Raw genomic sequence first — 18861 nt, 5'->3', positions numbered from 1 at the left:
AGAATTTTTTTGGGGGGAGTACTTCCCTGGTGGCGCAGTGGTTAAGAATCCGCTTGCCAATGCAGGGGACATGGGTTTGAGCCCTGGTCCGGGAAGATCCCACATGCCATGGAGCAACTAAGCCCGTGCGCCACAACTACTGAGCCTGTGCTCTAGAGCCCGTGAGCCACAACTACTGAGCCTGTGTGCCACAACTACTAGCCCGTGTGCCTAGAACCCATGCTCCTTAACAAGAGAAGCCACCACAACGAGAAGCCTGCGCACCGCAGTGAGGAGTAGCCTCAGCTCGCCACAACTAGAGAAAGCCCTGCACGCAGCAACGAGGACCCAGTGCAGCCAAAAATAAACAAACAAATAAATAAAATACACAACATAAAAAAAAAAGATTTTTTTTTGGAATGTGGACCATTTTTAAAGTCTTTATTGAATTTGTTACAGTATTGCTTCTTTTTTTTATGTTTTTTGGCCGCGAGGCATGTGGCCAGGGGATCAAACCCTCACCCCCTGCATTGGAAGGCGAAGTCTTAACCACTGGACTGCCAGGGAAGTCCCATGTTCCCTTTCCTTTAGACTGTAATATCTACATAATTCATTTGGAATTTTTCTGCATGGGAGATTTGTCTCTTCTCATTTATTAATTTATTCAGTCATTTATATCACTGTGAATGCATGGATATCATTTTATACTTTAGGTTATAATCCAGTACAACTTAATTTTGTTACTTAAGTTGTTCTAACTTTGGTCATTGGGAGATCTTTCAGTTGTTCCTTTGTCCCTTTGACATATCCCCATCAGTTTCTTTTTTAATTAAAAAAATTTTTTTTTAGTACTTTCTGGCACTACTGGGTTCTCCAGGCTTATTTGTATATTTTCTGCCCCATTTCTATGTTGACTTAAAGAACAATGCAAACACAAGAGTTGTGAGTGTAAGTTTTATTCAGGGTCTTGCTGAGGACTTTAGCCTGGGAGACAGCCATTCAACTCTGAGGAAACTGCTCTGAAGAGGTTGGGGAGAAGCCAGTTTATATATGATTTTTGGCTAGGAAATATATGCAGTGAAGCATTTATCTTGGTAAGAGATTACTGCTGACCACAAAAAAGAGTATCTCAAGTTAATAATTTTAGTGTTTCTGTGTATGGGAAGATGCAGGAATCTGGGGTCATTGAAATTCTTCCTGAGGTATACTTCTAATTATCTATGGGGCTAATTTATCCAAAACACAGAGTGCCTTACCCTGATTTTTTCATCCTGAATTCCTCCAGGGTGCACTGTCGGTCAGCAGCTGCAGTGGGTTATCAACTCACCCTTGTAGAACTAGGTGGTGAGGAACATTCTTTGTTCACCCCCAGAAGCAGCCATTTCTCCGGGGAGCCCTGGTTCCTTTTAGTAGAGAGAGGGATTAGAAACCAGGATTGGGGTGCTAGGTGTACTGGTTGCCAGTGCTTGTCATTTCTTGTAGACCATCTCAGATGGCAAATCAAGGAAATACATATGTGTATACTAACCCATGTATATACACATATGTATAAATATTTCCATATGGATCTATATTAGGTTAAACATGAGTTCTTACCTATGTCTCCAGCTCTGGTTAGTATAACTCCTATTTTTAAAGTAATTTAAAAAAACATTTTACAAGTTTATGGCAGTTTTATCCTGTCCCACAACAGATACCCTTTTCTGTTGTTTAGCTTTGTTGTTTAGCTATATTTAGGTGGATTCAGTGTTCACTCCCAGTTGTTTCCTGTAAGGATTTCTCCATTCCTGTATCACTTTCATTCTTCCATGGATTATATAGCTTTTTTATACTCAAGTTGCCCCCCTGCCCCCCAGTGTTTATCGATACTGTATTTCCTAAGTTCTTACTCATATGTTTGAAATTTTTTTTTTAATAAAAATTGATTTCTATCATTGTGATATTCAAAAATTTTATCCATTCACCTTTCATCCTCATAGTACTTCTTTTATTTATTTATTTATTTATTGGCTGTGTGGCATGTGGGATCTTAGTTCCCTGACCAGGGATCAAACCCATGCCCCCTGCACTGGAAGCGTGGAGTCTTAACCACTGGACCCTCGGGGGATTCCCTTATAGTTCTTTTTGATTTTGGATGGATAATGTGGGCAAAGGAGTGAGGGATAACACTGAGTTGATGATTGAAATCTTTTGTTTTCAGTTTTATATGTTTACTCTGCTTCCAGATGACATTTTAAAATTTATAAAGTTTGGCCCCTTTTCAGTTTAGAACACTTGTGGTATTTTTCTTTGCTAATTTTATTTCTACTATTTAATTCATTGAGATTTGAAAAAAGATAGGTTCAGTGAGTCTGTGTTATAGTCTGCCATCTTTTCCCTTGACCAACACATTTTTTCTTGAAAGCCCTTTCCACTCTGCTTTACTGCTTCCTCAAATTTACTATTTACATTTAAGTACTATTGCAATATCTAATTGTTATCTTAGCTGTTATCTAGTACAACTCTCAATTTTTCAAGAACTTAGTTAGCTATCATTTTCATTAGAAACTGACATGTTGATTTTTTTTTTTTTTAATACTAATCTGAAACAGAAAGGAGACCAGTTGCATTTGCCAGGCTTTTTTCAATAAAATATTTGGTGCCTAAACATCTTTGTGGAGACTAATTATATTGTTTTTATATGGCTTTTTTGGTGAAGAAAAATGTATATTAAAGGTGTTTTGTTGATTAGTGAGCAATGAAATATAAATCTGTATATTTCCAGGGCAAAGCATAACTTCTCTTCAAATAGTTGTAGACAAGTTTTGTTGTTGAAGAAAGTCCATTCGTTTTTTAGTAACAACAGAAAAAGAGTTTAACATTGTAGTGAATTATATACCCTTGTTTTAGAAGAATGATAATTTTTGAAAACTCTTAAGATAATCAGTATATAAGCTAACTTTGTAAGCCAAGAAAGCAAACTAATAAGTTTATGCAGTGATCCATTTGGACCATGGACAGGGGAGTATGATATAATAATATAACAGCCTGCCAACTTAGACTTATTTTGTAACACTTAGGTTATTCAGTGTATTAAAGGTTTTAAAATGGGATCCTTTATAGTATACTTTCCCAAACTCCGTGGGAAAGGGAAATTGCTATGTTGTGTTCAAATCTTGTTAAAATAAAATCTTATTGCTATAATTTACAGAAAGAGTAGTGTACTGATTCAAAAATTTTTTTACGAAGTGCAAGATGCTTGCTGTATGTGTTTTACAAAGTAAATCAAGGTAGAGGTTAGTAATTAATAGGGAGGTTTTATTGATTTCTAAGCCAGGGTGCTTGACAAAAAAATAGTGCTATGTAATAGACTTTTATTTTATTCCTGATATATTTTGAAGTGCTTTTAAATACATTTGACAGCAGGAGTGTATAAGTGATTAAGGTTGCAGAGTCTGGAGCCAGATTGCTCAGTTCAAATCCTTGTTTTGTCATTTGACAATGTGTGACCTTGGCCAAGTTACTTAAGCCCAGGTTCCTCATCTGTAAAGTGGAGACAACCATGTACCTGTCTCGTGGAATTGTTGTAGGGATTGAATGAATTTATGCCTATGAAACTCTGAGAGCCTGGCACAAGAATGTGCTGAGTAAGTGATAGTTATGATTTATATCTATTTATATCTCATTTTTAAAAAAGGCATATTGGTTTATTAATGTGCTTTCTCTGGGAGATTGGAGAACCGTTTCTATGCAGCTTATTATGGAATTCTTTTCTTGAAACTAGGTCCTGTGCAATCGGGAGAGTTTACCACCTAATTCAAGGGGTTTATTTTCAAAGTTTATGAGAAGGCATTTGGTGGTTTGGGGTGAATGCTAGGATGAGGGGCTGGTCAGCTCTTGGTAGAGACCATTTTTTAGGAGTGGAGTGGTAGTATTTGGATCTGAGACCCATGGGGACAGCCTCTTTTCCCTATCAGTCAATTAAGAGGACTCATTAGGAAAACTCATAGTATTTTGTCTGTTTTTGTAAGACTTTTCCTCTCTCTTGAAGTTGCTTCTTTTTATCTTCTTACTCAGGAATAGGCTAGGTAGGTAATAGGGTGTCCAGCTGCTGCTCTGTCCTGTTTACACAATATGAAAGTCCTGCCTTTGATGTACTTGGATCCCTACTTCTTTTCACCTTAATGCTTTCTTAAGAACTCACTACCACCCTAAGCCCCCCAAACCATATGAAACTGGGCTATCATCTCAGATGAGAACCGAGGGCTAGACTTAATTTTAAAACATCCATTTCCACATATGAAGGGAGTAGTGGGGGGAAAAAAAAGGAGAGACATGAAATTTTAAAAAAATTTTTAAATTTAATTTTATTTTTTATACAGCAGGTTCTTATTAGTTATCTATTCTATACATATTAGTGTATGTATGTCAATCCCAATCTCCCAATTCATCCCACCACCACCCTCCTCTGCCACTTCCCCCCTTGGTGTACATACGTTTGTTTGAGACATGAAAATTTGAAAAGTATTTCAAATTATGAGATTACTTAGTATTAAAATTTTGTACATAAGCCTCTGTGTTTAAAATTTTGTATAGTACAGTATTTCTGCAGAGTTTATGGAAGCCAATTTTTGTTTGTTTAGTTGATTTTATTATATTCACATCAACAACTGGTATTAGAGTAAGCTATAGCATAGAAATAGTTTCTTTGTAATAATGATTTTATTAAATTAAAAAAAAAATTTATTTATTTTTATTTTTGGCTGCATTGGGTCTTTGTTGCTGCACATGGGCTAAGCCGTGAGCGGGGGCTACTCTTCGTTGCGGTGCCCAGGCTTCTCATTGAGTGGCTTCTCTTGTTGCAGAGCACGAGCTCTAGGCGCGTGGGCTTCAGTAGTTGTGGCAGTCAGACTCAGTAGTTGTGGCTCGCGGGCTCTAGAGCACAGGCTCAGTAGTTGTGGTGCACGGGCTTAGTTGCTCCACAGCATGTGGGATCTTCCTGGACCAGGGCTCAAACTCATGTCCCCTGCATTGGCAGGCGGATTCTTAACCACTGTGCCACCAGGGAAGCCCAAAACAAAATTTTGTCTCTAATGTTTCTATGCTTTTTGGCACAGACCCTATGATTATGGTTTGTAAAATATTCCCACCTTCTTCATCTGTTTTCTGAGTAGTGGCATGATTTCCTAGAATACTTAGCACACTTAATTCAAAAAGGCAATATTTGGGCTTCCCTGGTGGCGCAGTGGTTGAGAATCTGCCTGCTAATGCAGGGGACACGGGTTCGAGCCCTGGTCTGGGAAGATCCCACATGCCACGGAGCAGCTGGGCCCGTGAGCCACAAGTACTGAGCCTGCGCGTCTGGAGCCTGTGCCCCGCAACGGGAGGGGCCGCGATAGTGAAAGGCCCGCGCACCGCGATGAAGAGCGGTCCCCGCACCGCGATGAAGAGTGGCCCCCACTTGCCGCAACTAGAGAAAGCCCTCGCACGAACCGAAGACCCAGCACAGCCAAAAATAAATAAATAAATAAAAATTAAAAAAGTAGCTATAAAATTAAAAAAAAAAAAAAAGGCAATATTTGTCTTTGCTATGGTTGCAATGAGATAAAACACTGACGCATTCTGGTTAAAGATATTATGGACAGTTAATTCCTAGGAAAATTATTTTATCTCTATTAAAGCATTTTGTAAGGATAAAACCATAGATATGACTGGTATCTATTTTTGTAACTGTAATATAGAAATAGTTCCATATTCTATTCCACTTCGGCAAACTTCTTTTAAATATGTTGTAAAACTTTTATTTACCTGGGTTCTCTTATCTATCAAATATAAAAATGGCTGTTAGAGAAAATTTATTGGTTAACTAAGTTAAAGCGTTCAGTCGATATGCATCCATTTTACCTTTTCTGCATTGGTTAGTTAAACAAGAATTCCAGTGATGTGTATGTTAGTCTAGAGTGTTTCTCACAGTTCTCACCAGGGAAATGTGTGAATTTCACTAAGTTAATTGAAAAGTTTTGAATGTCTTTGTGACTTATGATAAATTCCTAAACTTGGGGCTTTCTAATGAGTCAAGTTATGTATAGGTGGTGTGTAAAAAGTCAATATATTGCTCTAAGGTACAGTTTAATAAGTGTTTAGACATATTTGGCTTAAATGCGCTCTGTATTTTAACTCTCTTAAGTGATTTGTAATATTTGATCTATCTTCCCCGTGAGGTTAAGTAGAAGTAAGGCATTTACAATCAATACATTGCTTCTGGGTAGAGCATAACATAAACAGATTTGGCTGTAGTGAAGATTATAAAATATCATTGTAGAAGAAAATATAGACTGTTAAGTGAAAAAAATTAAGCGAGATTTTATAAAATTGGAATTGGGAGACTCTACATCCGTTTGACAAATATCGGCCTTTTTTTTTTTTTTTTTTTTTTGGCTTAGCCTTAAAGCCATAGCACTGTCTCCAAGACCTGCCTTTATTGTGTTCCCTGTTACCCAACCATTAAAGTCTGTTTTGAAATCTGTGTTTTCTTTGCTGCAGTTACTTTGGGCAGAGTGGGGCTTGAGAATGTGGATTGAGTATATTTTTTTCCTGCTTCTTTTATTTTGTGATTATTTAACTTCTAACTTCACTGTTACTACTTTTTTTTCCCTTCTAGACTCACTGAGTTGGAGTAGTCTTATTCAGAAGCCTCCTTCCTTTATTGTTTTTCCTGATCCTTGTGTTGTACGCTGAAACTAGCTTCATTGCTTTATAAATGTTGGTGTTAGGAGAGATCATTTTCCATCTGTCTCATTTTGCAAATAAGCTTCCTGCTAGAAAGTAAGCTGGGTGGAAACAGAGGCCTTGACTAAATCACTTTGTTTTCCCAGCACCTGGTAGAGTGCTTAACACATAGTAGGCTCTTCAAAATACATGTTGAATGAAAGAAAGGAAATGAGATCCTGAGAGGCTAAGTGAATACATGTGGGGAATGTATAACACATACTATCAAATTAATATTCATTATAAAAGTACTCCAGAAGGCTTTAGAAAGATTAGTTATTATTAGTAGTATTCATACAATAGTAAATCATTATTCATACTTTTAAAGAATTTATCATTAGATAACGTAACTTGTATTTAGATATGGATGCTTTTCATTATATGTAACAAAACACCTAGTCAACAGTGGCTTAAACTAATGAGGATTTATTTTTCTTACATGAGAAGACGTTTGGAGGTAGGGATCTTGCTTACATTGACTTAGCTGCTCAGCAGTGTCAGGGCTGTTCTGTAAATTTCTTGGCCTTTCCTTCATGGTTGCAAGATGGTTGCGCCTGCTCGAGGCATCACCTTTCTGTCCGAGGTGCCACGAAGGGGTGTGGACTGACAGCAGCATCTCTCTTTTTACCAGGAAGCCAGAAGCCTTTCTGGGGCATCTCTATTCATTTTACCAGGAAGCCAGAAGCCTTTCTGGGACATCTCTATTCATTTTACCAGGAAACCAGAAGCCTTCTTGGGAACCTTGTAGCACAGCAGACTTCCCCTTAAGTGTTATGGCCAAAATTGATGCACATGGCCACCGTTAAGTGGAAGGAAGGCTGAGAAAGTGTGATTTAGCTTTTCCAGCCTCTGGTAGAGATGAGGGAAGGGAGAAAGAGTTTGGAAATCGGTATTGGGTTTGTTAACCAATAGTATCTGCAAAATATATAACTTTGGCTAGCCAAAATCAAAATATAGCCTTCTTCTTATGAATGCATTTTCCATGGAATACAGTTACCACGTTTCTGAGGGAGATGATACCTGTTCTCATCCATGATTGCATCTACCTCTTAGTCCAGGATGTCTGCTTGATGTGTACTTTTTTCTCCGTCAGGTCTGGTTGTAGCTCGTCTTCTGGTGACCTAAAGCTAAAAGAGAAAATCTGTGTTCCTTGTACAACCCAGAAAACTTCAGTGGATAAAGGAACAAGATAACTTTAATAAATCCTCCCACTTAGGAAGAAGGGGGAGAATTAAAAACTCAAAATAGTCACTGGTCCACAAAAACACCATACTGTGGAAGATGTTGAAGACTTCCTGTTCTGGCAGTGGATTAAATTCCTAAATTAATGCATCTGCTGCCCCTGTTTTGTGTTCCCTGGGAGGGTCTACCTCGGTCACAAAGGTCTTGTTTACTGTGGCTATACAAGAAGTCTTAAAATCGGGTAGACTGATTCCTCCTACTTTCTTCTTCCTTTGCGAAATTGTTTTGGCTATTTTAGGGACTTTCCTTTTCCATATACATTTTGGATTAAGTTTGTCTGTGTCTACCAGAAACCTTGCTGGGATTTTGATAGGACTTGCGTTAAACTTACAGATCAATTTGGGGAGAATTGACATCTTTACTACGCTGAGTCTTTTAATCCATGAACATGGTAAGTCTCTCCAGGGATTCGGTCTACTTTAATTTATTTCAACAAAATTTTATAATTTTCAGCATACATATCTCATACATATTTTTTTAGATTTACACCAAAGTATTTCATTTTCGTGGATCACTTATATAAGTGGTATTCCTTTTGTTGATTTTTTTCACTTGTTAGTTGCTAGTATATACAAATGCAATTGAGTTTTGTTTGTTGATTTTATATTCTGTGATCTTGCAGAACTCAGTTATTAGTTCTCGGAGTTTCTTTTGTAAATTTCTTGGGATTTTCTACATAGGTAATTGTGTTATCTGCAAAAAGAGACAGCTTTCTTTACAATTTGTTTGTATTTTACTTCTTTTTCTTGCTTCATTGTGCGGTCTAGACCCTCTAATATTGTGTTGGATTAGAGAGGTGAGATGGGACATCCTTGCCTGGTTTTTGATCTTTCACCTTTAAGTGATATTAGCTATAGAAGTTTTGGTAGATATTCTTTATGTGATTGAGGAAAATACTTTCTGTTCCTAGTTTTCTGAGTGTTTTTATCACGAATGAGTGTTGGATGAATTATAGATACTTAAAAATACTATAAGGGGGACTAAATTACTCTTTTTTAGTTGGAAATATGTTAGTGCACGAAGAGCAGAATGATAAAGTCTTTTACCTAATACATATAGTGCTTAAGGCACCAAAGACATTTTTACCTGGCTCTGAATCAATTTCACTTATTTCTCCATATTTAAGGAAAGATTTATGAATAATTACATGTGAATTTTTTTTCTTTTTGGCTTTATTTATTTATTTTAACATCTTAATTGGAGTATAATTGCCTTACAATGTTGTGTTAGTTTCTGCTGTATAACAAAGTGAATCAGCTATACGTATACATATATCCCCATATCCCCTCCCTCTTGCGTCTCCCTCCCACCCTCCCTATCCCACCCCTCTTGGTGGTCACAAAGCGCCGAGTTGATCTCCCTGTGTTGTGCGGCTGCTTCCCACTAGCTGTCTATTTTACATTTGGTAGTATATATATGTCCATGCCACTCTCACTTCATCCCAGCTTACCCTTCCCCCTCCCCCTCCCCGTGTCCTCAAGTCCATTCTCTACGTCTGCGTCTTTATTCCTGTCCTGCCCCTAGGTTCTTCAGAACCATTTTTTTTTTTTAGATTCCATTTATGTGTGTTAGCATACGGTATTTGTTTTTCTCTTTCTGACTTACTTCACTCTGTATGACAGACTCTAGGTCCATCCATTTCACTACAAATAACTCAATTTCATTTCTTTTTATGGTTGAGTAATATTCCATTGTATGTATGTGCCACATCTTCTTTATCTATTCATCTGTCGATGGACACTTAGGTTGCTTCCATGTCCTGACTATTGTAAATAGTGCTGCAGTGAACATTGTGGTACATGACTCTTTTTGAATTATGGTTTTCTTAGGGTGTAGGCCTAGTAGTGGGATTGTTGGGTCATACGGTAGTTCTATTTTTAGTTTTTTAAGGAACCTCCATACTGTTCTCCATAGTGGCTGTATCAATTTACATTCCCACCAACAGTGCAAGAGGGTTCCCTTTTCTCCACACCCTCTCCAGCATTTGTTGTTTGTAGATTTTTTGTTGATGGCCATTCTGACCAGTGTGAGGTGATACCTCATTATAGTTTTGATTTGCATTTCTCTAATGATTAGTGATGTTGAGCATCCTTTCATGTGTTTGTTGGCAATGTGTATATCTTCTTTGGAGAAATGTCTGTTTAGGTCTTGTGCCCATTTTTGGATTGGGTTGTTTGTTTTTTTGATATGGAGTTGCATGAGCTGCTTGTAGATTTTGGAGATTAACCCTTTGTCAGTTGCTTCATTTGCAAATATTTTCTCCCATTCTGAGGGTTGTCTTTTGGTCTTGTTTATGGTTTCCTTTGCTGTGCAAAAGCTTTTAAGTTTCATTAGGTCCCATTTGTTTATTTTTGTTTTTACTTCCATTTCTCTAGGAGGTGGGTCAAAAAGGATCTTGCTGTGATTTATGTCATAGAGTTTTCTGCTTATGCTTTCCTCTAAGAGTTTTATAGTGTTTGGCCTTACATTTAGGTCTCTAATCCATTTTGAGTTTATTTTTGTGTATGCTGTTAGGGAGTGTTCTAATTTCATTCTTTTGCATGTAGCTGTCCAGTTTTCCCAACACCACTTATTGAAGAGGCTGTCTTTTCTTCATTGTATATTCTTGCCTCCTTTATCAAAGATAAGGTGACCATATGTGCGTGGGTTTATCTCTGGGCTTTCTATCCTGTTCCATTGATCTCTATTTCTGTTTTTATGCCAGTACCATACTTTCTTGATAACTGTAGCTTTGTAGTATAGTCTGAAGTCAGGGAGCCTGATTCCTCCAGCTCTGTTTTCTCTTTCTCAAAATTGCTTTGGCTATGCCAGGACTTATGTGTTTCCATACAAATTGTGAAATTTTTTGTTCTTGTTCTGAGAAAAATGCCATTGGTAGTTTGATAGGCATTGCATTGAATCTGTAGATTGCTTTGGGTAGTAGAGTCATTTTCACAGTGCTGATTCTTCCAATCCAAGAACATGGTATATCTCTCCATCTGTTTGGATCATCTTTAAATTCTTTCATCAGTGTCTTATAGTTTTCTGCATACACGTCTTTTGTCTCCTTAGGTAGGTTTATTCCTAGGTATTTTATTCTTTTTGTTGCAATGGTAAATGGGAGTGTTTCCTTAATTTCTCTTTCAGATTTTTCATCATTAGTGTATAGGAATACAAGAGATTTCTGTGCATTAATTTTGTATCCTGCTACTTTACAAAATTCATTAATTAGCTCTAGTAGGTTTCTGGTGGCATCTTTAGGATTCTCTATGTATAGTATCATGTCATCTGCAAACAGTGACAGCTTTACTTCTTCTTTTCCAATTTGGATTCCTTTTATTTCTTTGTCTTCTCTGATTGCCGTTGCTAGGACTTCCAAGACTATGTTGAATAATAGTGGTGAGAGTGGACATCCTTGTCTTGTTCCTGATCTTAGAGGAAATGCTTTCAGTTTTTCACCATTGAGAATGATGTTTGCTGTGGGTTTGTCATATATGGCCTTTATTATGTTGAGGTAGGTTCCCTCTGTGCCCACTTTCTGGAGAGTTTTTATCATAAATGGGTGTTGAATTTTGTCAAAAGCTTTTTCTGCATCTATTGAGATGATCATATGGTTTTTATTCTTCAATTTGTTAATATGGTGTATCACATTGATTGATTTGCGTATATTGAAGCATCCTTGCATCCTTGGGATAAATCCCACTTGATCATGGTGTATGACCCTTTTAATGTGTTGTTGGATTCTGTTTGCTAGTATTTTGTCGAGGATCTTTGCATCTATATTCATCAGTGATGTTGGTGTGTAATTTTCTTTTTTTGTAGTATCTTTGTCTGGTTTTGGTATCAGGGTGATGGTGGCCTCATAGAATGAGTTTGGGAGTGTTCCTTCCTCTGCAACTTTTTGGAAAGAGTTTGAGAAGGATGGGTGTTAGCTCTTCTCTAAATGTTGGATAGAATTCACCTGTGAAGCCATCTGGTTCTGGACTTCTGTTTGTTGGAAGATTTTTAATCACAGTCTCAATTTCATTACTTTTGATTGGTCTGTTCATATTTTCTATTTCTTCCTGGTTCAGTCTCGGAAGGTTGTGCATTTCTAAGAATTTGTCCATTTCTTCCTGGTTGTCCATTTTATTGGCATAGAGTTGCTTGTAGTAGTCTCTTAGGATGCTTTGTATTTCTGTGGTGTCTGTTGTAACTTCTCCTTTTTCATTTCTAATTTTATTGATTTGAGTCCTCTCCCTCTTTTTCTTGATGAGTCTGGCTAATGATTTATCAATTTTGTTTATCTTCTCAAAGAACCAGCTTTTAGTTTTATTGATCTTTGCTATTGTTTTCTTTGTTTCTATTTCATTTATTTCTGCTCTGATCTTTATGATTTCTTTCCTTCTGCTAACTTTGGGTTTTGTTTGTTCTCCTTTCTCTAGTTCCTTTAGGTGTAAGGTTAGATTGTTTATTTGAGAGTTTTCTTGTTTCTTGAGGTAGGCTTGTATAGCTATAAACTTCTCTTTTAGAACTACTTTTGCTGCGTCCCATAGGTTTTGGATCATCGTGTTTTCATTGTCATTTGTCTCTAGGTATTTTTTGATTTCCTCTTTGATTTCTTCAGTGATCTCTTGGTTATTTAGTAACGTATTGTTTAGCCTCCATGTGTTTGTATTTTTTATGTTTTTTTCCCTGTAATTCATTTCTGATCTCATAGCGTTGTGGTCAGAAAAGATGCTTGATATGATGTCAGTTTTCTTAAATTTACTGAGGCTTGATTTGTGACCCAGGATGTGATCTATCCTGAAGAATGTTCCATGCGCACTTGAGAATAAAGTGTAATCTGCTGTTTTTGGATGGAATGTCCTATAAATATCAATTAAATCTATTTGGTCTATTGTGTCATTTAAAGCTTCTGTTTCCTTATTTATTTTCATTTTGGATGATCTGTCCATTGGTGTAAGTGAGGTGTAAAAGTCCCCCACTATTATTGTGTTACTGTCGATATCCTCTTTTATAGCTGTTAGCAGTTGCCTTATGTATTGAGGTGCTCCTGTGTTGGATGCATATATATTTTTAATTGTTATATCTTCTTCTTGGATTGATCCCTTGATCATTATGTAGTGCCCTTCCTTGTCTCTTGTAACATTCTTTATTTTAAAGTCTATTTTATCTGATATGAGTATAACTACTCCAGCTTTCTTTTGATTTCCATTTGCATGGAGTATATTTTTCCATCCCCTCACTGTCAGTCTGAATGTGTCCCTAGGTCAGAAGTGGGTCTCTTGTAGACCGCATATATATGGGTCTTGTTTTTGTATCCATTCAGCAAGCCTGTGTCTTTTGGTTGGAGCATTTAATCCATTCACGTGTAAGGTAATTATCGATATGTATGTTCCTATGACCATTTTCTTAATTGTTCTGGGTTTGTTTTTGTAGGTACTTTTCTTCTCTTGTGTTTCCCACTTAGAGAAGTTCCTTTAGCATTTGTTGTAGAGCTGGTTTGGTGGTGCTGAATTCTCTTAGCTTTTGCTTGTCTGTAAAGCTTTTGATTTCTCCGTTGATTCTGAATGTGATCCTTGCTGGGTAGAGTAATCTTGGTTGTAGGTTCTTCCCTTTCATCACTTTATGCATGTCATGCCACTCCCTTCTGGCCTGTAGAGTTTCTGTTGAGAAATCGCTGTTAACCTTATGGGAGTTCCCTTGTATATTTGTCGTTTTTCCCTTGCTGCTTTCAATAATTTTTCTTTGTCTTTAATTTTTGCCAATTTGATTACTATGTGTCTCGGCGTGTTTCTCCTTGGGTTTATCCTGTATGGGACTCTCTGCGCTTCCTGAACTTGGGTGGCTATTTCGTTTCCCATGTTAGGGAAGTTTTCGACTATAATCTCTTGAAATATTTCCTCTGGTCCTTTCTCTCTCTCTTCTCCTTCTGAGAACCCTATAATGTGAATGTTGTTGCGTTTAATGTTGTGCCAGAGGTCTCTTAGGCTGTCTTCATTTCTTTTCATTCTTTTTTCTTTAGTCTGTTCCGCAGCAGTGAATTCCACCATTCTGTCTTCCAGGTCACTTATCCGTTCTTCTGCCTCAGTGATTCTGCTATGGATTCCTTCTAGTGTAGTTTTCAGTTCAGTTATTGTATTGTTCATCTCTGTTTGTTTGTTCTTTAATTCTTCTAGGTCTTTGTTAAACATTTCTTGCATCTTCTCGATCTTTGCCTCCATTCTTTTTCCGAGGTCCTGGATCATCTTCACTATCGTTCTGAATTCTTTTTCTGGAAGGTTGCCTATCTCCACGTCATTTAGTTATTTTTCTGGGGTTTTTTCTTGTTCCTTCATCTGATACATAGCCCTCTGCCCTTTCATCTTGTCTGTCTTTCTGTGAATGTCTCTTGGTCATTTAGTAGTGTATTGTTTAGTCTCCATGTGTTTGTATTATTTTACAGTTTTTTTCGTGTAATGGATATCTAGTCTCATAGTGTTGTGGTCGGAAAAGATAATTGAAACAATTTCTATTTTCTTAAATTTACCAAGGCTTGATTTGTGACCCAAGATATGATCTATCCTGAAGAATGTTCCATGAGCACTTGAAAAGAAAGTGTATTCTGTTGTTTTTGGATGGAATGTCCTATAAATATCAATTAAATCCATCTTGTTTAATGTGTCATTTAAAGTTTTTGTTTCCTTATTTATCTTCATTTTGGATGATCTGTCCATTGGTGAAAGTGGGATGTTAAAGTCCCCTACTATGATTGTGTTAGTGTTGATTTCCCCTTTTATGGCTGTTAGCATTTTCCTTATGTATTGAGGTGCTCCTGTGTTGGGTGCATAAATATTTACAATTGTTATATCTTCTTCTTGGATTGAGACCTTGATCATTATGTAGTGTCCTTCTTTGTCTCTTGTAATAGTCTTTATTTAAAGTCTGTTTTGTCTGATATGAGAATTGCTACTCCAGCTTTCTTTTGATTTCCATTTGCATGGAATATCTTCTTCCATCCCCTCACTTTCAGTCTGCATGTGTCCCTAGGTCTGAAGTGGGTCTCTTGTAGATAGCATATGTACGGTATTGTTTTTGTATCCGTTCAGCCAGTCTGTGTCTTTTGGTGGGAGCATTTAATCCATTTACGTTTAAGGTAATTATCTATATGTATGTTTCTATTACCATTTTCTTAATTATTTTGGGTTTGTTTTTGTAGGTGTTTTTCTTTTCTTGTGTTTCCTGCCTAGAGAAGTTCCTTTAGCATTTGTTGTAAAGCTGGTTTGGTGGTGCTGAATTCTCTTAACTTTTGCTTGTCTGTAAAAGTTTTAATTTCTCCCTCGAATCTGAATGAGATCCTTGCTGGGTAGAGTAATCTTGGTTGTAGGTTTTTCCCTTTCATCACTTTAATTATGTCCTGCCACTCCCTTCTGGCTTGCAGAGTTCCTGCTGAAAGATCAGCTGTTAACCTTATCGGGATTGCCTTGTATGTTATTTGTTGCTTTTCCCTTGTTGCTTTTAATATTTTTTCTTTGTATTTAATTTTTGATAGTTTGATTAACATGTGTCTTGGCCTTTTTCTCTTTGGGTGTATCCTGTATGGGGCTCTGCGCTTTCTGGACTTGGTTGACTATTTCCTTTCCCATGTTAGGGAAGTTTTTGACTATAATCTTTTCAAATATTTTCTCAGACCCTTTCTTTTTCTCTTCTTCTTTTGAGACCCCTATAATTCAAATGTTGGTGTGTTTAATGTTGTCCCAGAGGTCTCTGGGACTGTCCTCAATTCATTCTTTTTATTCTGCTCCCTGGCAGTTATTTTCACCATTTTATGTTCCAGGTCACTTATCCGTTCTTCTGCCTCAGTTATTCTGCTATTGATTCCTTGCAGAGTATTTTTATTTTCAGTTGTTGTGTTGTTCATCACTGTTTGTTTGCTCCTTAGTTCTTCTACATTCTTTTTAAATGTTTCTTGTATTTTCTCTGTTCTGTTTTCGAGGTTTTGGATCATCTTTTCTATCATTACTCTGAATTCTTTTTCAGGTAGGTTGCCTATTTCATCTTCATTTATTTGGTCTTGTAGGTTTTTATCTTGTTCCTTTGTGTGTAACATATTTTTTTGTCCTTTCTTTTTTTTTTGATGGGTGGGGCTGTATTCCTGTCTTACTGTTTGTTTGGCCTGAGGCATCCATCACTGCAGTTTGCAGGCAGTTGGATAGAGCCAGGTCTTGGTGCTGAGATTAGGACCTCTGGGAGGCCTCACTCTTTTTAATATTCCCTGTGGTCTGAGATTCTCTGTTAGTCCAGTGGTTTATACTCGGAGCTCACCCCACAGGAGCTGGGACCTGACCCCCAGCCTGGGAGCCAAGATCCCGCCAGCTGGTTGCTGGGGGTTCCTCCCGTCCCCCTAGGTGTCTGTCGTCCCCCACTGGTGCCTGGTAGGTGCCCTAGTTGTGCGGAGACACACATTCCATGTCCTCCTAGTCCGCCATCTTGACTCCACCTGTGTCTCTTTGGCTTTTAAAGTAGATATTCCTTTAATATAGACATTTACAAAAAACCCAGTTTGCCGATGTCTTTATTGATGCTGCCACTGACCTTGTTCCCATAAAACTGATGCTCCTTTTCCTGTCAGAGAAAAAAAACTTCCATGTGGATAGTCATATTCCTTGTTTTTTAATGCCTTTCATTCTCTTGCAGTTTTTTGGTGGCAGCCTTGTATTCTTATGTTGCCAAGCAGCCTGTCTGTCTGATTGCCTCTTGGTTTAAAAAAAAAAAACGATGTTTACAGAAAAGTTGCCGGAGCACTACAGAAAATCTTTTCCTTTCCTTTTCTTTTTCTAAGCCATTTGAAAGTAAGCTGTTCACTTTTGCCTCATCACCCCCAAATACTTTAGTGTCTGTTTTCTGTAAAGTTATTGTCCAACAAAAACCACAACACTGCCATCAAAAATGGGAATCGGCCCTCAGACCTCCCTACCATCTGTTCTTCACTCCTCACACAGGTTACCTCTGTAATGTCATTTATAGCAAGAGGATTTTGCATTGAGGTGTCATGTCTCCTTAAGACTTCCTAAATCTGGACCAGTTTCTCTCTCTTTCCTTGCCTTTTTATCATTGTCACTTTTGAGGAGTACAGGCCAGTTACTTGAATGATCCTCCCATGATTTGTGTTTGTCTAATGTTTCTCCTGAGTAGGTTCAAGTTAGGCATCTTTGGTAGGAATATCTTCAGAATTGATCCTCTTAGTGCATCCTATCAAGTGACACCTGACTTGGATTTGTCCCATTATTGCTGATGTTAACTTTGGTCCGTTGATTAAGGTGATGTCTGCCAAGTGTCTATACTGTAAGGTTATTTTTTTCCTGTTGTTGATAATGTATTTTGTGAGAGGGTTCCTTGAGCTATGTAAATTTCCTCCTCAAACTTTCACCTCTCTCGAGCTCCTGTACTCTGCACCTTGGTGCGTCCCTACAGAGATGGCCTCGTCGCCCCTCCCGGATTCCAGTGCCCTGTGAGCACACCCTCCGAACACCTTGCAGGGCCATCCTCCTGTGTGCGTACTTTCCTCACCCTGTTTATGGTCTGACAGCAGACACCGGGCAGCTGCTGCCACCCGCTCCACGCGGCGGCCCTCGTCACCTCCCCTGGGCTTGGGCACCTCAGGCCAGGCTGCCCTTACGTGCTATGCCCACCTCACTGTGCTCCAGCTCTGACACCCACTCTAGGCTGCCCCCTGCAGGGATGCCATTCTTGCTCTTCCTGGGTGCTGAGAGCCTGGGCTGGGCTGCGTGCCTTGGTGGACGCTCCTGCTCTGCTCAGGCTCTGCCCCCTGGTGTCAGGCCACTGTCCTTTGTGACCGTCCCTCCCTTCTTCACTTCTCATCCGCTGAGTCCCCATGCAGAGTCACCCTCCTGTACAGATGCCTTTCTCCTCCTGCTTGTGCTCTGACAGCCTCCTCCCCTTGGATGGGCTCTGATGCCACCCACCGCCCCCAGCGTGACTGCTGACCTTGCTCGGCCCCACCCATTGCCTTGTACGCAGTCAGTATGGAAGGCGGGGAGGGTGAGGGGTGCTCCAGTCTCCTCTTAGTTGTTACATTCTTATCCAGACCCCCGATGTTTGCTTTCTCGTCTCTGCTTTCTACTTCATAGCTCTTTATATGAGGAGTATAGATAATTTATAGCATTCTAAATATAAACTTTATTTTCTTTCTTTTTTAAAAAAAATTAATTAATTAAATTAGTTTTATTTTTGTCTGTGTTGGGTCTTCGTTGCTGTGCATGGGCTTTCTCTAGCTGCGGTGTGTGGGCTTCTCACTGCGGTGGCCTCTTCTGTTGTAGAGCACGGGCTCTAGGCGTGCGGGATTCAGTAGTTGTGGCACTCAGGCTCAGTAGTTGTGGCTTACGGGCTCTAGAGTGCAGGCTCAGTAGTTGTGGCACACGGGCCTAGTTGCTCTGTGTCATGTGGAATCTTCACAGGCCAGGGATTGAACCCATGTACCCTGCATTGGCAGGAGGATCCTCAACCACTGCGCCACCAGGGAAGCCCTAAACTTTATTTTCTATAGAGGAAAGTAGATGACTATAATCTGTGACTAAATGTGCAAAGCTTAGTTGTTGTTGGCACCACGAAAGAAGTAATCCCTATACATGGGAGTGAAGGCAACATTGCCATTTCCCTCAAAAGGGAAATTGATAGCGCAGATTTCAAAGTGCTTCAGTTCACCTGTTAGAGACACAGGTCGTCCTGGCCCTGCCTCCTGGTTTCCAGTTTAGGACGCCTCTCTGCAAGTCACAACATCTTTCTGTCCCTGTTTCCTCATCCATAAGATGGGGATCATAAATACTTCATGGGGCTGCTGGGGAGACTAGATGAGATAAAGTATTTGAAAATGCTTTGCAAAGGGTAAAATGCTATGCACATATGGTTATTTATTTCTAATTTATTGCATAG

At 38.6% G+C, this 18861-nt stretch overlaps 1 protein-coding gene across 4 annotated transcripts in view; it reads left to right on the top strand.

Moving 5' to 3' along the window:
• CDKAL1 (CDKAL1 threonylcarbamoyladenosine tRNA methylthiotransferase) overlaps window positions 1-18861 on the top strand; it is a 654356-nt gene that overhangs the window by 64510 nt on the left and 570985 nt on the right. The window contains exon 3 of one of the 4 annotated variants that reach the window (XM_082346351.1): window positions 8302-8359. The exons of the other annotated variants lie outside the window; for them this stretch is intronic. Within the exon in view, the coding sequence (XP_082202477.1) occupies window positions 8302-8359 (58 nt within the window). The remainder of the gene's footprint in view (window positions 1-8301; window positions 8360-18861) is intronic. 4 annotated transcript variants of the gene reach the window in all.

Source organism: Balaenoptera borealis, assembly GCF_965194805.1.
Source record: "Balaenoptera borealis genome assembly, chromosome: 12".
NCBI lineage: Eukaryota > Metazoa > Chordata > Mammalia > Artiodactyla > Balaenopteridae > Balaenoptera > Balaenoptera borealis.
The sequence above is the reverse complement of the archived record's forward strand: the minus strand, read 5'-3'. Positions and strand labels throughout refer to the sequence as shown.